The sequence below is a fragment of the Equus przewalskii genome, chromosome 31, assembly GCF_037783145.1.
Source record: "Equus przewalskii isolate Varuska chromosome 31, EquPr2, whole genome shotgun sequence".
Taxonomy (NCBI): Eukaryota; Metazoa; Chordata; class Mammalia; order Perissodactyla; family Equidae; genus Equus; species Equus przewalskii.
In genome coordinates this window covers 25,040,551-25,058,748 of record NC_091861.1, presented here as the reverse complement: position 1 = coordinate 25,058,748, position 18,198 = coordinate 25,040,551, and the positions used below count along the sequence as shown (strand labels likewise).

Here is an 18,198-nt window from a genome sequence, read left to right as displayed (position 1 = left end):
TTTAAAATGTGCCTTTCTGTCTATTGTAATATTAGTATGGCTGGCTGTATTAGTTTTCTCTTGCTGCTGTACTTTTTATAAATGCAAGTTATCACAAGCTTAGTGGCTTAAACAATACAAATTGATGATCTTACAGCTCCGTAGGTAAGAAGTCTGACACCAGCCCAAAACCGAGTTGTCGGCAGGGCTGCATTTCTTTCTGGAGACTCTCAGGAAGAATCTTTCCTGCTCAGTTGGGTTATTGGTAGAGTCGACTCTTCGAGTTGTAGGACCAGGACCCAGATTCTCGTTTTCTTTCTGTTTGTAATCTGGGAGCCTTTCTTGGCTTCTAGAGGCTGACACATTCCTTGAGTCCTGGCCTGCTTCTTCCGTGTTCAAAGCCAGCGCTTTGGGGTTTTGTTCTCCTCTTGGCATATCTCTCTGACCCATTCTTCTTCATTTATCTGTCACTTTTAAAGACTCATATGATTAGATTGGGCCCACCTGCACATTCCAGTTAATTTCCCCGTTTCAAGATCTTTAGCCTTAATCATATCTGTAAAGTCCCCTTTGCTATGTGAGGGGACGTATTCCCATTTTCCTGGGATTGGAATGTGTGCATCTTTGGGAAGCTATTATTCTGCCTACCATACTGGCTAACCTATAATGTTTCATATTGAAAAAACAAAAACCAAAAAATTACAGTGTGAGAACCTGACTCAGGAAAAATTGAAAACTGGTCCAGCTTCCTTATTCTTTATTCTGATAAACTCTCCTTATTTTGGCCTCAGGCTAGAGATAGGTGTCACTACTTCTAATTCTGATCCAAAGAACCAGGTTAATCGGAATTACTGTTTTGGTTTTTATCCTTCTTTGGTGGGAAGAAATCAAATGTTTTGGTTTTACAACTTTTTTAGAGGCTATAGTGGAAATAAAAGCAAGCAATAATAATAATAGCCTAGGTTTATCAGGTACTCATATGTGTCAGGTACAGTGTTAAATGCTATGACTTCATTTTCTCATTCAATCCATTCACCAGCTCTATGAGGTAGGTAGTGTTATTATTCCCTATTACAGGTGAGGAAACTATGCTTCAAAGTTGGGTAGCTTGCTCAGGGTTTGGCTAGTAAGTGGTATTGCTAGGATCCAAACCCAAATCTTTTTTTTTTTTTTAAGATTTTTTTTGAATTTTTTTCCTTTTTCTCCCCAAAGCCCTCCGGTACATAGTTGTATATTCTTCGTTGTGGGTCCTTCTAGTTGTGGCATGTGGGATGCTGCCTCAGCATTGTTTGATGAGCAGTGCCATGTCCGCGCCCAGGATTTGAACCAACGAAACACTGGGCCGCCTGTAGCGGAGCGCGCGAACTCAACCACTCGGCCACGGGGCCAGCCCCAACCCAAATCTTTTTGATGTTTGACCCATTCTCTTTACCAACTTACTGTACTGTCTCTATTTTGTGATAGCATATAATATGACTGCTTTTATTAAGTTCTTATACATGTTCACATGGGAAATTGGCTACATAAAATCATTGTCTTAGTGAGCGAGTGCATTTTGTCCTTAATTTCATTTTTGTTCATACAGGTGAAAAACCATACAAGTGTCAAATTTGCAATCAATCTTTCAGAATTAAGAAAACTTTAACGAAACACCTGGTTATCCATTCCGATGCCCGACCTTTCAACTGTCAGCACTGTAATGCAACATTTAAGCGGAAAGACAAGCTGAAATACCACATTGACCACGTGCATGGCATAAAATCTCCTGACGATCCTCTTAGTACTTCTGAGGAAAAACTGGTATCCTTGCCAGTAGAGTACTCATCTGATGACAAAATCTTTCAAACAGAATCAAAACAATACATGGACCAGCCCAAAGTTTACCAGTCGGAAGCCAAGACTATGTTACAGAACGTGTCTGCCGAAGTGTGTGTTCCAGTAACGTTGGTCCCAGTTCAGATGCCTGATGCTCAGAGCGACCTGGTGCGCCATACCACCACACTTCCACCCTCTTCTCATGAGATCTTGTCGTCACCACCGCAATCAACGGATTATCCACGAGCAGCTGATCTTGCGTTTCTGGAAAAATATACTCTTACTCCTCAGCCTGCAAATATAGTTCATCCAGTCCGACCTGAACAAATGCTTGATCCTAGAGAACAGTCTTATCTTGGAACACTATTGGGCCTTGATAACACTACTGCTGTACAAAATATTTCTAATAATGAGCATCATTCATGAGTAAATCTAAACATTCCACAGACTTTTTTGATGGTTATGTGCTAATGGTAGCCTAGAGCTGATGGCTTTTAAATTAGTAGAGCTGCTGTTTTTTCATTTTCTCTCATTTCTCAAGTCCTCAGAACTATTTCAAATCAAGAAAAATATGTATTTCTGTTTACTGAACAGATGAATATTTGGACACATTTTGCGATATAATATTTGAAGTGAACATTTTTAAAGATTAGTGCTAATTTTTAATGGTTTCTCAAACTTTTCAAAATTATCAGCTGTTGACATTATGGGTTTTCTTTTTTTCAAAATCATCAGTGTAAATTTTAGTCTTTAATCCTTTTCCTCTTTGCTTTCTTCCCCATCTTCCAAACACATTTAAGGACCATGTGCCCTTTAAGAAAGAAAATAAGAGCATACTGATAATTGCAGCTGTTCCTTATCTTAAGATTCATTATTATTTCTTCTAGATTCTTTTACATTGAAATTAGGAATTTGAATTTATAAGACAGCCTTGGATATTTCTGTTTTTTTTAATCTGGCCATAATTTCAAGCTATCATTTTCCTTTTGTCTTTGGACAAACTCCAAGCCAGAAAGCTAACTAATGTAAGATTAGCTTGTTAAATGTAGAATTGAAATAATTATCCAAATGATTGGTTTTTGCCCATGCTTCAAATATTATGAATAAGAAATGCAAATATAGATCTAGGCATTAAATTACACAAGTTGAAAATGTGTTAAAAGCAAACTATGACAGTTTTAACTAGCTATCTCTCAAGGTAAGTTCACCTTTTGTATTTTGCCATTTATTTCAGAAACATTAACAACATGTCACAGCATATATCTTCATCTCACTAACGGAGGGGCACTTGTAACTAATTAATGAAATTTAATTAACAAGCTACTTTTGGTCTCATTTACCTTGGCTAACTGAAACTCTGGGAAACAGAACCTAGATTATTCATATATAATTGCTAGAAAAGGTGCCAAACAAATTATAAAATTTGTGTCTAGCTGAACTTAATGTTGTTTACTTTAATTAAAGGGAACCACTACTTGTATACAGATTTACATGTAATCCAGATCTTTATTTTTGCTTTTTACATAAGCCTAATGTCTAATTATCCTTGATTTTTATTTTTGTATGAGGCAAAAGTTGAGGACTTGTTGAAAGGAAATAGCAGTTACAGCAGAACCTCACTGATTAAAATTAATTGAGGAGAAAGTCAAAATTATAAAATACCTTTAAAGATGTGCACTTTCCATATTTTCAAGTCAATTTAAACTTAAACTAGGATAATTTCCTAGTAGAGCTGCTTGAAGGATTAGAATAGGCAGGGTTGATTTATTATTAGCATGTCATTTGTATGTAAACTACTGGAAAATAGCAATTTTAAGAGTTTTCTATTTCCGTTTTGTTTACACTCCTAATTGCTTTAAGCACTTTTTTTGTGTAAACTGTAAAGTCTGGCCCAGCCATTGTGAAAAAAATTCACAAATAAAATAATGAAGTTTTAGTGAATAAAATTTAACCACTTATTGGGAAACTTGTTTGCTGAAGCACTTAAGAAATTAAGGTACTCTACAGGAGCATTCACCATACTAGTGGAAATAAAACAAAAGAAAATGTTGAGAACTGAGGCAGTTAACCAAAGTAGCATAATAATAAAACCAACCTGAGTTTTGCCTCATTTATCAAGGTTTGGTTGTAATTATCCTAGGACCAGTAGCTATAATTAATGTATTAATTTTTCTTTTTAAAGAATTACTACTTTTGTGTGGAAATGTTATATCTGGGGTACTTTCATGATTGAACTTGACTATATGAGGTACTATTAGTCTGTTAGTCTTTCAAATTGACTTTTAAAAATACGTATCTTTATGATTTTTATCATAAAGACCAATGAGACTTTTAACTAAAAATTTACTATAATGAGAAGAAATCATACATGAAAATGTACCCTGCCTTACATGTAAGCCAATGTAGACAAGTTTGGACTTATAAAAAGGCAAATGGTATATATGTGTATGTGTATGGTATATTATATGTTTGGTAGCAGAAAAAGAGGGTGTTGCATTTTCACATTGAAAAGAATACTTTGCTTCGCAGGTATTGACGTTAGGGTTCCTTTAATAATAATCTCTAATGCTTTAAATATGTGATTTGATGGTAGGAATTGGTTTACAGTAGAGAACTTTTCTGGAATACATCTCATATAAAGTGAAATATAATTATATTTACTTATTATTGTACATAACTTAAACTTGAATAGTGGTTGACTGTTGCATAAATTGCTTTTACAGTTATCTCACGTAAACCTCGTAGCCGGCTCTGGACTAGAACGGACGTGCTGTATCCCCGTCTTAGAGAGGGAGTCTGGGGGGAAGATAAAGGACTCAGTGCGGCTCGCATCCTCGGGGGCGGAGCTGCCCTTAGGGAGAGAACACCACCTTAGTGAGTGCTTCCTTGTGCCAGGCGCGAGGCAGCACTCTCGTGTCATTTTACACAGTCCCGGAGGCAGGTAGTGTGATGCTTATGAAGAAATCGTCTCAGCGAGGGTGAACACACAAAAACATCTGCTGCCTCTAATTTCCCGATTAGAATATAAGAAATTTTTAAATTGTGAAAACCTCATAGATTTGGGCAAACTGAATGTATATATAAGTTTTTGAAGTTGGCACAAAAAAATATGAAGTGAGGGCTACTCTTTTCAGTTAACCTGTTTGTAATATTTGATTTGGAGTATTTTGGACAAATGTTCCATTACACTCTAAAATCTATTATTTCTGCAGCTATACTTAAAATTTTGAATCTTGCAACTAAGTTTAGCCTCATTCAGAATTTTTTATTTTATGAGCATAATTTATTGTTTTAAATTAATTTTTTAGCTGATAGCAGTTAGCACTTAATATGTAAATTGAATAATTTATCAAGTGTAGAAACTTGTTAACCTAATCAGTTTTTACGTAACTACACCAAAGATTTTTAGTAGGTATTAAATAGTTTAAAAGAATTTAAATTCTTTGTTGTTTGAATACATATTTGTCCAAAGAAGCACAGTTGAAGTCCTAGGATTATGGATTTTTACAAAAATCGTTAGTTTGAATACTAAAATTAAGTATTGTTTATGTTATATGTATAAAAATAAGAACAGAAGAAAATACTCTGGGAATAGTCATACTGACAAACCAATTACAAGTAAGAATACTCAGTTTTTCTCAGTTTAATTAATTGAATGTTATCTTTTATGTGGACACTATTAAATGGTAAATAAGCTTATTTTTTACACTACATATTAAAATAATTTTGCCTTAGAATTTTTTTTAAGACACATTGAAGTTGTTTTTGTGAGAAACCCTACCTATTTTTTGCAGCCTAAAATACCATTTTAAGGTTAGGGTTTGTTCTTGATGCCAGCAAGATTTAACCAACAACAGTAAAGGTAGCGACTTTTGCATACTTTTGAGTAATTTAGTCGTTTATTGCCGGGAGAAGAGAAGTATCAGGAAGAGGGTTTTAAACTGGTGCTTTATTTGAGTAACTTCCCTTTAAGTGATGGTAGGTCGTGCAATAGGTACGCTAATAATTTTCTGTCAACCTTAAAAGTGTCAAAACATCTTTGCAGAGTGACTATAAACTGTTAGTTAAGGGCTAATAAGTAATTAAATATCATTCATTGCTTTTGAGTCTATAATTGCAAATAAATTAAAAACACAGTTAAACTGGTATGTTTCTAAGTTTGAGTTTTCTTTCTACCAGATCATTCTAACATGTCGTTGACGAAAAGTCCGATGTGGAGCATTAGCTCTTTGACAGTGTCCTTTGACATAAACCCAGTCTCTTCTGGATTGAATGCTTTGTGCCTTTTCAATGTGTTGTAGTTGCTTAGAGTTGATTCTGCTGGCTAGACTGTACTGGTTAATAAACGATTTTGATTTTTTTGTTGTTGTTATGGGTCTTATGTTTGTGTGGCCTGCTGGTCAGGCAACACTTTTTTTTTAGGTTGATTTGTGTTTATGTAGGGCAATTGGCACTAAGTACTCATGTGAACATTGTTTTTGTTAAAAATCTCTATTGTGGCCTTTATTGTTACCGTGAAGCCACTCCTGGGCCTGTCTCTAGAGGTTTATTAGAGGAATCTGACAAATAAAATGAGTCGTGTGTCTGCCTCTGTCTCCTCCTCTCACCACTCCCCCCTTTTATTTTTGATAATCAGTCCCCATAACCACGCAGCTCTACACCGATGGCTCCTTATTTCAGTTTGCCTAAAGCTGAGCAAGAGGTGGTAGTTTGAGATGAGGTTCCCTTTAGGAGCAGCAACATCCCAGCCAAGGTACAACTTGAGTTGGTGAACTCAGGAAAAATTACGACTTTCCAAGTCATATTTGGATTATTCTAAGATTTCAGTGCCAAATTTAAAATGACTGAAAATGTATTCTTTGCTGTGGAGCAAGTAGCATTTCTAAAACTTCAAATGGTATTATGGTAAATGTTACTTGCTATTAGAGTGAATAATGGATAATGTGGGAATAATTTTCTAAACAGTTTCTAGGAACTATAGACAATTCTTAGATCCTCCCCTTTCTTTTGCACATTCCTCTCTTGGTAAAATCTATAGTGGCTTTTTTTGGGGGGGATCTCCCCCTTGTTTCTTCTAAAGTTATCTTTTATTTTATTATGATATACTTTTATCATAGAATATCAGCATGCTTTCCGCTCTTCCTCTCTGAAAGTAGCATTAGTAAGATAGAAGTAATAGGATTAGGTTGTGTGGAAGATGAGAGAAAGAAGATTTTGGTAGAGCGAGTGCCTATGTTTTGTTTACTCTACTCTTCATGTTTCAACTTGCCGTGTATTAATCTTAAATCTATGACTCTTGAAAAATCCCCAAATGATTTAAACTTAGCCTCTGCAGCCACGTCCATAAAGAGAAGTTAAGAATTGTATTCAGAGAATAGAGGTTATACAAAGATGGACATACCTTTTTTTTTCCCCCCCAAATTCTTAGGTACAGAAGTAATTTCAGTGTTTGCGTTACTGTTGGAGATTCTAAAGCATTTCTTGAATGAAGAGCATGTACACTTCTCATTGTTATTGCACCTCTTTGCTTGATATTCCTGCTTGCGTAAAGTGTACTGTGGTGTAATTACAAAATTTTTATTCCTTCCAACAATTGGATTTTTCTCATCCCTATATATAACACTGTATTACAATTCATGAATGTGGCTGCCAAAAAATGAGTACGGAGGGGGGCGTTTAGCTGCTCGACGTTGTGAAGTGAATGTTCTGGTTAAGGGGATTTATGATGTACATTGAAATGGAAATGCTTTTGAACTTGGTTTTCAGTCTCAAATCATAATTTTTTGTTTTTAAGGACACTTTTAAAAGCAATTACAAAGAAAAATCTAAAATATCAAAATTCATTATTTTGTCAACTGTGTGTAAAGTATCTTGTGAGTTTTATAGATATTTTGGCTGTCTCGTGTTTCTTAAGTACAAATGTCTTTATAGAAAAATTCATTTCTCTGTGAAGAGTAGGAAGTGTATTGTATACTGAACTAGTTCTTTGTGTTATTTTGATATTTAAAATAAATATAAAGTTCTTTGGTCCTAATAAAGCATATCTAGGTTTTATTGAACACATTTACCAGCATAGGAACGCAGTATTCTGCATGCCTCCTTAAAAATTGAATACAGGGGCCGACCTGGTAGCATAGTGGTTAAGTTCGCACACTCTGCTTTGGTGGCCTGGGATTTGTGGGTTCAGATCCCAGGCATGGGCCTACATACCGCTCACCAAGCTGTGCTGTGGCAGCATCCCACATACAAAATAGAGGAAGTTTGGCAGAGATGTTAGCTCAGCAACAATCTTCCTCAAGCAAAACGAGGGAGATTGGCAATATTAGCTCAGGGCCAGTCTTCCTCACAAAAAAAAATTAAAATTTGCAAAGATCATGAACAAATGGAAAACCAAGTGTCTTGGGGCACATTTATTTAAGTTTTATTTATTTCTCATAAGCTAGATACTATTTTGAAATATATATTAAATGTATAACTCATTAAACTATTTAATGACTTTTAAATGGTTAATATAAATTCAAATATTAATAGTGACTATTGTCCTTGAAGTAGTCATATGCTGTTTTTTGGAGAAAAGTGAAGTGTAGCAAAAGTCCATTAATGAGTTGTTCCATATTATAGTGAGAAGGACCACTCTTACCTCGACTCCTACCCCATTCCCAAAACTATACATTCCGGTCTGTTGCTGGTTTAGGCAGAAACTATGTTATAGGATGGTACCCCAACCTTGCAAGCTGTTGTCTCCTTCTGGCACCATAACTGAGCCTTCCACAGGCAGCTGCTTCTGAGTATTAGAAGACTAGTAAATTCTATGGACACGAGCCCATTTCTGCAAAATAAATCCCATTGGAGGCAATGTTGTGTGGGATACTTAATTATCTATTGCTGTGTAACAAATTATACCAAATTTTATGGATTAAAACAATAGACATTACCTCGCAGTTTCTGTAGGTCCGGGATCCAGGCGTGGCTTAGCTGCGTGGTTCTGGCTCAGGATCTCTCAGGAGGTTGAAGTCAAACTGTTCATCAGAGCTGCAGTCGCCAGAAGCTTGAGTGGAGAAGGCTTTACCTCCAAGCTCACTTGGAGGGCTGCCGGCCTCAGCTCCTCACCAGATGGCCTCGCTACTGGGCTGCTAGTGATAAACAGCTGGCTTCCCCTCAAGAAAAAAAAAAAAAAGAGTGAGAATATACCCAGGATTTAAGTTGCAGACTTTTTATAACCTAATCTAGGAAGTGATATTGTATGACTTCTTTGATTGTGAATGACTAAGTCCATACCCCTCAAGGGACACAAATTAAACTTCCCTTCTTGAAGAGAGGAGTAGTAAAGAATTTGGGGACATATTTTGAGAATCATCACAGACTCATTGGTTCTAGATAAAGCATTCTATAAGTCCATAGATAGTGGGGCAGGTACAGCAATCTATACCCAGAAAATGCATCTATCCCAGAGAGAAAAATACCACCTCTTCCATGCTGGAAAGGGTTACAAGTGACCAACATGCCACAGGTTGCTCGTTGGTCCCACTGAGAATGAGTCATACTGGGCGTCAGCATTGGCCTCTGTTAGCAGACTGGGCACTCAGCAGTGGTACGTCACATCAGCCTTGAGAAGGGGGAGACTGTGTTTAAGATCTTTCGTAGCCTCCAGCCCTGCTGCCATGGCCACTTTGCACATGGGTGAACTAAGCAAGGAATGGGGTCCCTGAAGAAAGAGGCTGATGTCCAACAGGCCAAAGGTTTTCTTGTTTACCCGATTTTTGAGTTCCTTCTTTGCCACGTCTGCTTTCGGATGGGTATTTACATAGGACACAAGTTTCTTCCTATACCTATGTTGAGAGCCCCTGTTACATACCTCTTTGCCCCACACCTGATCGTCACCAATTTTCCATTTTGGTTTTCCCAAAGCTTTGACCAGCTGGCCAACCCGTTAGCCATTGCCCATAAATCAGCATAGAGCTTTCCCTTAGGTCATGCCTTCTTCCTTATGAAGTGGACTACTAGCTGTACCATCCAAAATTCTGCTCATTGAGAGTGCTTCCCATCTATCCTTGAGGGAAGGCTGTAATGTAGCTGTGTTCACATCTGGCCCACCATACAGGTCCATCCATAAACCAGGCTTTTTATTCCTTTATGCAGTGGTCATAAGGAAATCCCTAATTTTCCCAAGGTGTAGTTTGAGAGAGGGGCAGCAAAATGGCAGTAGGAGATATTGCAGGAATCTGAGTCATCTGTGCAGCTGACTTGTGAATTCCTGGCCTGCCCAAGCCCTCGGCTTGTATATGCCACTTTTATTTGATAATGGACTGTTGCTTGTCACATTCCGTTTTATGGTTCTTTGGATTAGACCCCTAGTCAGCAAACTTCTTTGTAAAGGGACAGATGCTGAATATTATAGGCTTTGCAGGCCATCTGATTTCTGTCACAACTATTCAACTCTGCCATTGTATTATGAAAGCAGTCATAGATAATAGGTAAATGGGTGGGTGTAGCTGCGTTCCAATAAAACTTTATTTGCAACAAAACAGCCTATGAGTGTTTTGGCCCTCAAGACATAGTTTGCTGATTCCTGAATTAGATAATTGTTGATGACGGGCAGTTGATGACGGGTCACACATCCTATGATCAGGCATTCAGTCTCTACCAGGACCCAACAGCTAAACTAGGAGCTGCTTTTCAAATGGTGGATGCTTGTCTGCAGAGGAAGGCAAAGCCTTATTCCCAAGCCTGGAATTTTGTGCTGTGATGCTTCTCTTGAAACTTTCTGGGGCTTCTATTCCACGCCTCTGATTCTCCGATTGCCATGGACACTTGAGTCTTTTAGGCTATATGGCATAAGCAGCAGGGCAGCACACATGCTCTGGGCCCCACCAAAATATGTCAGTCTTACAGGTTACTAGGTAAATGGATTGGAGAGACATACCCTTAATAAGGTATGTGTTGCCTCCAAAGTCTAAAGAGGCCTTCCCTCCAAATGGTACAAAGTACAGCAAGTTAGAAGGGATACCATGACATTTCTCAGACCCTTGGCTCCTTGAAAACTTTATCAATGTGGCAGAACCCTGAACTTTGTCACGCTTTCTCTCCTACTTTCTGGCTTACGTTTGTTTTCCTACTGGCATCTGGAATGCTTGCTGCTGTTAGAGAGGCAACTCACCATGGACCCTGAAGCCCTGTGCATTCTGCTGGTTGCGCCAAGAATGCAAGGCCCTGACTAATCTTACCCAGGTCATTTCTCAGGATTGTGTCTGCAGCCAGCAGTCTTGAAGGATGAGGTGAAGTCTCCTTGCCCAAACATGGTTTATGAAAGTGGTTGAATCTCCAGTTCAGTGTTCTCCTCTTGTGATGCAACCCACTGGGTGGCCAGGCATCCAACATGGGCCCTTTCTATTGCCCCATGAAACTTGGGGAGCAGGGGAAATCAATGTGAATGAATATGCTGACATTCTGGCTACTGCTTTTTCCATGAGTAATAAAGTCGTTAGTCTTTGACCCTGGAGAATTGTATCTTCTGCCCGCATTTATGAAACTGGCAAGCTAGGTGGGGTGGAATCTCAGACCCTCACAATTCTTGACAGCTATTTCTTGCTCATCAGATTTCGTTAGCAAATGTCATCAATATAGTGAACGAGTGTGATATTTTGAGAGACATCAGGAAGATCCCAGTGCCTCTGGACAATATTACAGCTTAGGCAGGAGACTTGATCAGCCCTGAGGCCAGACAGTAATGCTGTGGTATTGCCGCACTACATACATACAAACGGCTCCAGTTTTTCCATACTAGATGAATGGGGAGAAACTAGAAAAATACATTCGCCAGGTCAGTAGTTGCATACCAGCCAGCGAAGGTGTGTTGATTTGTATATAAAGATAACACAGCTGAAACTGCAGCAGTAATTGACATCATCACCTAATTGACATAATTAATCTACCGTCATTCTCCAGGACAAATCTGGCTTTTGCACTGACCAACCAACCAACTGTGCGAGGTAAGTGGGTAGATGGATGTAATCACTTTTCCTACGTCTCTCAGTAATCTCAGAATTGGAGGGGTGGGGAAGAGGGCATTTTCAGGGTCTCCCACTTGACCCTTTCTATCATAATAGCCCTCACTTCTTGAATCTGGGAACCAGTGTGAGAATCCTGTTGTTAAGTATTCCTATTTTGTATCCTGGAACTGGATGGATCCCACTGGACACTCGGTGAGACAGATTCAGCCCTGGACGTCATGTATCACCTGATCTCCAGATCTCCAGAAGCTCTCACTATGGCTGGTGATCCACGATGGCATTTCAGGTTTCTGGAGTGTAGCAGAAAGGCAGAGCCATTATCTAATAACCCCTGGGAGGTCTGATTATTCCCCTGCCTCTAATCCATAGTCACATTGGTAAATGACTGCAGTTCCCTCTGGGGAAAGTTTGCAGGAAGATTTATGGTACGTATTTGTATTCATGTTGCAGAATCCTTTCTAATAGGGCCAAGACTTTTCTTGGTCAAGGGGATTTAGGTCTGGGAACTAGGCAAGAAGCAATATCTACAACATTGCCCTCAGGTTTCTGCTTTGCAGATCTAGAATTTTTTCCACTATACAACTACCAAAATAATTGGCAATTATTGAAAATACCAGAGCATTATAAATCTGACACTTTGGAAGCTACAGGAAATCAACTTGGTGATGCAGCTACTAAGCAGGGAGCTTTAAAAACTTATCCAGCCTCAAGAATGCCCACTGCTCTCTGTTAACCCTGCTAACCCAGGGAAAGATTTCCCTCTACAGGCTCAAGAAATCACCATAGAAGAAGAGAAACAAAAATGGCAACAAAAAAGGGGAATTTTTCACCATGCCACACACATGCAGTTTAGACCTGGTAAAATCTATAGTACCTGTTGGAGTACAATTGCTGTTACTCCAACATGTATGTCATTTAACTCATTGGGCACCTGAAAAGATGATTTTATGGGGAAAACAGTGTTTTTGGAAACTCTCTCCCACAGTGGCTCATAAAGCATATGCTTGTTGTACTATCTGTCCTAAATATAATCCCAGGAAAACACTGCATGAGTCACAAGGTCACTTTCCCCTTCCTAAGGGACCCTTTGAGGATGGCAATTGAACTTTGTTCAAATGCCACCATCTCAAGGATATAAATGGATCTTAATAGTGATTTGTCTGTTTTCACATTGGGTTGAGGCCTTTCCTTGCAGAAGAGCAATGGCTTTAACAGTAGGTAAATTATTATTAAAAAGGGTAATTCCTGTTTGGGGAATTCCTATTGAATTACACAGTGACCAGCGAACTCATTTCACTGGATGAATAATTAAACCCATTTGTGATATTTGGCCTATAATGCAGCACTTTCACAATGCTTATCATCCCCAGTCCTTGGGATAAATAGAAAGAACTAAGGACACTATCAAAACTCAATTGGCAAAACTTTCAGAAGCATTTAATCTCTCGTGGCCAAAAGCCCTTCTGCTGGTACTTCTCAGTCTTAGATCTACACATTTTGGTAAACATCAGCTGTCTCCTTTTGAAATAATAACAGGACGGTCTATGCAATTAGATGAGGGAATGTATGAACCAACTTTGCTCAAGGGAGATATAATACATTGTTGTCAGGGTCTTACTAAGACACTTAAAAGAAATGAGAAATTGGTAGCTGATTACTTTCACAGTGAGCTCCTGGGAGATGAAGACCTTAAGGATCATGGACCACATCCTGGAGAATTTGTTTATTGGAAGAGGCATCAAATAAAAGACTCTTTATAATCCCATTGGAAAGGAACACATCAGGTACTTTTAACCAATCCATGTGCTGTGAAATTAAAAGGCATAAACTCATGGATTCACATTTCTCATTTTAAAAAGGTCCCTCCTGAATAGATTTCAACTCCTGTTTCAGTCACCTAACTTCGACTGACCGAGACAAATATCTTCAAACCAGGTTGAGAAGAAGATGGCATCTGTTTAGACAGCTGTCCCAAGACTCAGGACCAGGCCTGTATTTCCAACCTAATGTCTCCTCATATAAACCCCTGTAATGCATAAACTATATGCCTACTTTATAATTGCAGTTCTTTACTCGCTGTTGTAAGACTGGCATGCAGGCAAGAATGACGATTGCTTAATGACTTGAGATGGTCAAGTGATCTTATAATTCTGGATGAATTTCTTTTCCTGAGGAAGACTATGCCTAAAACTCGTTCTTCTAAACTTATTACCATTGTTACTATATCTGTTCTATAATTGTTATAAACAATGTAATCATAAGAAGTCATATAAGAGCCCATGTACAATGTCTGTGCAATAATCTAAAAATACTTGCCAAATTACATAGCCTATGAAATGCCTCTCCTGTCAATATATACCTCCATGCATGTATACCAACTTCTGCAAATTAAAATAAAGCCAAGGGACTTGATGGACCCAGGGCAGGAAGCAACCACCCTAGCTTTGAGGGAACCACTTTGATCATCAATGCTTTCTGTGGAAAGATTATTGATCAAAAGGAGAAAATGATGTAAGAAAAATTTAAAATGCTAAAGTGTATGAAGTAGCTATTCTAGTTTAAATCTGATTTGACCTGATTTTTAACCAGACCAGCCTGTTTTACAGCCTGACAAACATATATTGTACATCTGCTTTAACCCACTATCTCAAAACAAAGGATGCACTCTTTGAAGACAGAAATGAATGCCTCCCTTCCTCTGACATCAATACCAGTACTCTTTAAGATGTTTTTCTTCCCCAAAACCAGGGTCAAGTTGACCTGCTGAGTATGTGTTAAACTGCAGCAAAATATCTCCTTGTAACTTTGAAAAAAAAAATGTATCCCTGTCATGCTTGATGTATGTTCTTTGTTCTGAAATGGTATTATAATCATGCTGCAAACCACACTTCTCCAGAATGCTTTCTCCCTTTTGTGGAGACTGCCTCCTCAGCTCAAGTAAAATTCACCTTCTCCCTCCCATCTGGAGAATGGTTATTGGTTATTTGTGGGGACAACAGTAATAGATAAGCTACACTCATTATTATTAGATAACTACAATTAAAATAAAAACCAAGAAATTATTTGTCAGGGGCATTGCCTATCAAAACCATCACTTATGAATTATTGGGAATCTCAAGTTTCACTTGTTTATCTGGTTTTGCTCCCTGTATCCCTAGGTAAGGATCAGCATGCAAAATTACTGAATCCCTGCTGTGGTCAGTCACTGAAATAAGCATGTTCTTCCAAGCTATAAATTTAATTTTCTTTATTTTTCTCCCATTCAGCCCCAGGAAACCGCGAAAGGAAAGCTAATAAATATAATTCTGGGTGGAGTCTATTGAATGAGAAGAATTACCTAACCAATTTTTGCGTACTTAACGGTTTTGCCTAACGTTGTCCGGGGCAACGGCAGTGATTGCTGCAATTATCGTGGAAATGCCGTTCATCTCTTCCCTTCCTCACAGCCTGCTGACAAAAATCAAAAGGCGAATTTCAATTCTAAAGCACAGGTTTCAGAGAGCCGCCAGGATTCCGCCTCCTCCGCGGAGAGCGACTGGCGGCGGATGCAATCATTTAAATGAAGCCCTGGCATCCCATTGGCCAAGGGCTGCTGCCCAGTGATTGGCCCTGCGAGGAGGTGGGCGGGGCCCTGGCGCGCCCATTGGTGGAGGCGGGAAGTTTAAACGGAGGAGAAGGGCCGCACTTGTTTTGCTCCTCTTTTGAGTCTGCGAGCTTGTGGGCGTTGCTTCCTCTTGCCTAGGGTGTGGGCGACGGGAAAAGAAAGGGGGCATTCGCCCCCAGGACCTGCACAGCTGCCCCGGGGAAGCAGTCGGCGTTCCTCCGCGTCCCCGCTCCGGAGCAGCCTGGTGGGAGCCGCCCTGAGGTCGGGGGAGAACCCAGCGCTGCCATGGCGACCCGGCGTGGGGGGCGAAGGTGCTGGCGGGTGAGCCCCCCGGAGCCCAGGCCGCCGGCGGGGCTGCGGGACCCCGCGGCCCAGGAGGAGGCGGCTGCCCCGCCGGTGCTGTCGCTCAGCCACTTCTGCAGGTCGCCTTTCCTATGCTTCGGGGACGTCCGCCTGGGAGCCTCGCGGACGCTGCCTCTGGCCCTGGACAACCCGAACGAGGAGGTGGCCGAGGTGCAGGTGGCGCACTTCCCCGCCGCCGAGCGCGGCTTCAGCGTCTCGCCGCGCTCCTGGGTGCTGCAGGTGGGTCGGGGCCGGGAGCCCGGGGCGCGCATCCTCCCCCGCCGTCTGAACCGCCCCTCCTAGGACGGGTGCGGCCGGAGAGAAGGGACCAGAAGGGAGACCCTTAGGGAGTCGAGTCAACTCCGTCTCACGGATCTGGCGGGTCCAGTCCGATATATATGGAAGGCTGGGGTATGCGGTCAGTGGGGCGGAGACAGCGCGCGTGCACGTAGCATCAGGAGAAGCACTGAGATAGATTTCTATTCAATCAATAAGCGATTTTAATAGAATTCAGGGGTTGCGACAGACTCTTGCGGTTCTAAAGTAACGGGCGGCACTTTTAAAATGAATCCTCTTACTCTCCTTTCTGTCTTTCTGGCCAGCCCTGGTGGTCTAGTGGTTACGATTCTTTGCTCTCACTGCCTCAGCTCGGGTTCCTTTCCGCGGTCAGGGAATCACACCACCCGTCTGTTGTCATCCTGTGGCGGCTGCCTGTGGCTGTGACGCTGAAAGCTCTGCCACCGAGATTGGTGGACCGTTTCAGCGGGGCTTCCAGACTTAAGGCAGACTAGGAAGAAGGACCTGGCCACCCACTTGGGAAGAAGTTAGCCATGGAAACCCTATAATTCGAAGCAGAGCATTGTCTGATACAGAGCTGGAAGGAGAGAGGGTCTGCTCTCCACAGGGTTGCTAGGGGTTGGAATCCGCTCCTGGGCACTAACTCTGCAACAAATCTATTTTTAAGATTGCCAGGGGTACTTTGGTTAGAGCAGCTTTTAAAAATATTTTTATTGCTTCCTATCAGTCACCTTGTTATGCATTTTAGTTTCTGTAAGTATCGGGGAAACTGACTCCAGGTAGAGTCAGGGTAACTACGTATTCTGCTGAAATAGTAAGCTTTGTTTTGGCTAAATATCTATAGCAAAAAAAGCAAAATCACCTTTTCAGGGCTATTTTCAACAAGGATGTGTGCTTTGATAAGCACACTTTAGTATTTTAATCCATTTTCTTTTTCCTTCGCTGTGGTGTGATTTTTGATGGTGAATCGCACTTTATGATCGTTGTTTCAAGAACTTCGTCGGTAACTTTTCTGCATTGCATTGGCCAGAGTAATGTTCCCATCCCTGTCCCAAAACCCAGTAAATTTATGTTCTTATTTTGGCTGCTGTAGCTTTTCCATTGGGTAGACCCTCTGAAAGCGTGAAAATAAACCATTAGCTGAGGGAGTCTGACAAGTTGTCTAAGTAACTGCTTCATGAGCAGTGAGAAGAGGCTCCAGTCTCAGGTCCATTGGTTTGTGTGTCAGCAGTGGTTCAGCTACACTTAAGAAGCTGCCCCTCCCCTCTATTCTAGCAATGCTTGCTTTTTTTTCTGTCTACAGAAAAAGAGATTTTGTTTTTCTACATAATGCCTTTACTTATTCCTTTTTGTTACGTGGAACTAAAAGGTTTGGTTTTGTTTTAGAATTTTCTGTTTTATAAAGTTCACTATTTTTATTTTTTAAAACCAGCTATTTATGATGTTTTATGGTTTAAAATGTTAAATGGCTTATATGTTTTATGCTTTAGAACAAAACATCTTTTTTCCCCTGAAAAACAACAGAGACAGAGTTTGCTTTGTCGTGTCAGGGTTTTGCATTTGGCAAATTCCTGCCAGGCTGTGGGTGCCCATATGAAAGTCTGAACTCGGAGTCAGGCTGCCTGGATTCTAATTACTAGTGGTTTGATTTTGGCAAAATACTTAAAGCTTTGTGGACCTTGGTGAGTTCATCTGTAAAATCAGAGTACCTGCTGTCTAGGGACATGAGGATTAAACTAGTTGCATAAGACCCCTGAAACTCTGCCCGGAAGATAAGAAGTGTTTAACAAATGTCAGTAACGATGACGTTGTGGATTATAGAGGAGTTTGTGGGGAAGGAAGAATTTAATTGATCATCTTTATATTTCTTTTTAAGAAAGTCTTCATGGGCTGGCCCCTTGGCCGAGTGGTTAAGTTCACGCGCTCCGCTGCAGGCGGCCCAGCGTTTCGTTGGTTCGAATCCTGGGCGCGGACATGGCACTGCTCGTCAGACCATGCTGAGGCAGCGTCCCACATACCACAACTAGAAGAACCCACAACGAAGAATACACAACTATGTACTGGGGGGCTTTGGGGAGAAAAAGGAAAAAATAAAATCTTTAAAAAAAAAAAAAAAAGAAAGTCTTCATAATGCAAGTTCATTCTATTTGA

At 40.3% G+C, this 18,198-nt stretch overlaps 2 protein-coding genes across 2 annotated transcripts in view; both read left to right on the top strand.

The window, feature by feature from the left end:
- ZBTB41 (zinc finger and BTB domain containing 41) overlaps nucleotides 1-7,832 on the top strand; it is a 43,327-nt gene extending 35,495 nt beyond the window's left edge. The window contains exon 11 of the mRNA XM_070602416.1: nucleotides 1,565-7,832. Coding sequence (XP_070458517.1) covers nucleotides 1,565-2,220 — 656 coding nt within the window. The 3' untranslated portion in view covers nucleotides 2,221-7,832. The remainder of the gene's footprint in view (nucleotides 1-1,564) is intronic.
- Nucleotides 7,833-15,453: 7,621 nt separating this feature from the next.
- The window catches only part of ASPM (assembly factor for spindle microtubules), a 50,796-nt gene continuing 48,051 nt past the window's right edge, over nucleotides 15,454-18,198 (top strand). Inside the window, exon 1 of the mRNA XM_070602380.1 lies at nucleotides 15,454-15,990. Within this exon, the coding sequence (XP_070458481.1) occupies nucleotides 15,694-15,990 (297 nt within the window). The 5' untranslated portion in view covers nucleotides 15,454-15,693. The remainder of the gene's footprint in view (nucleotides 15,991-18,198) is intronic.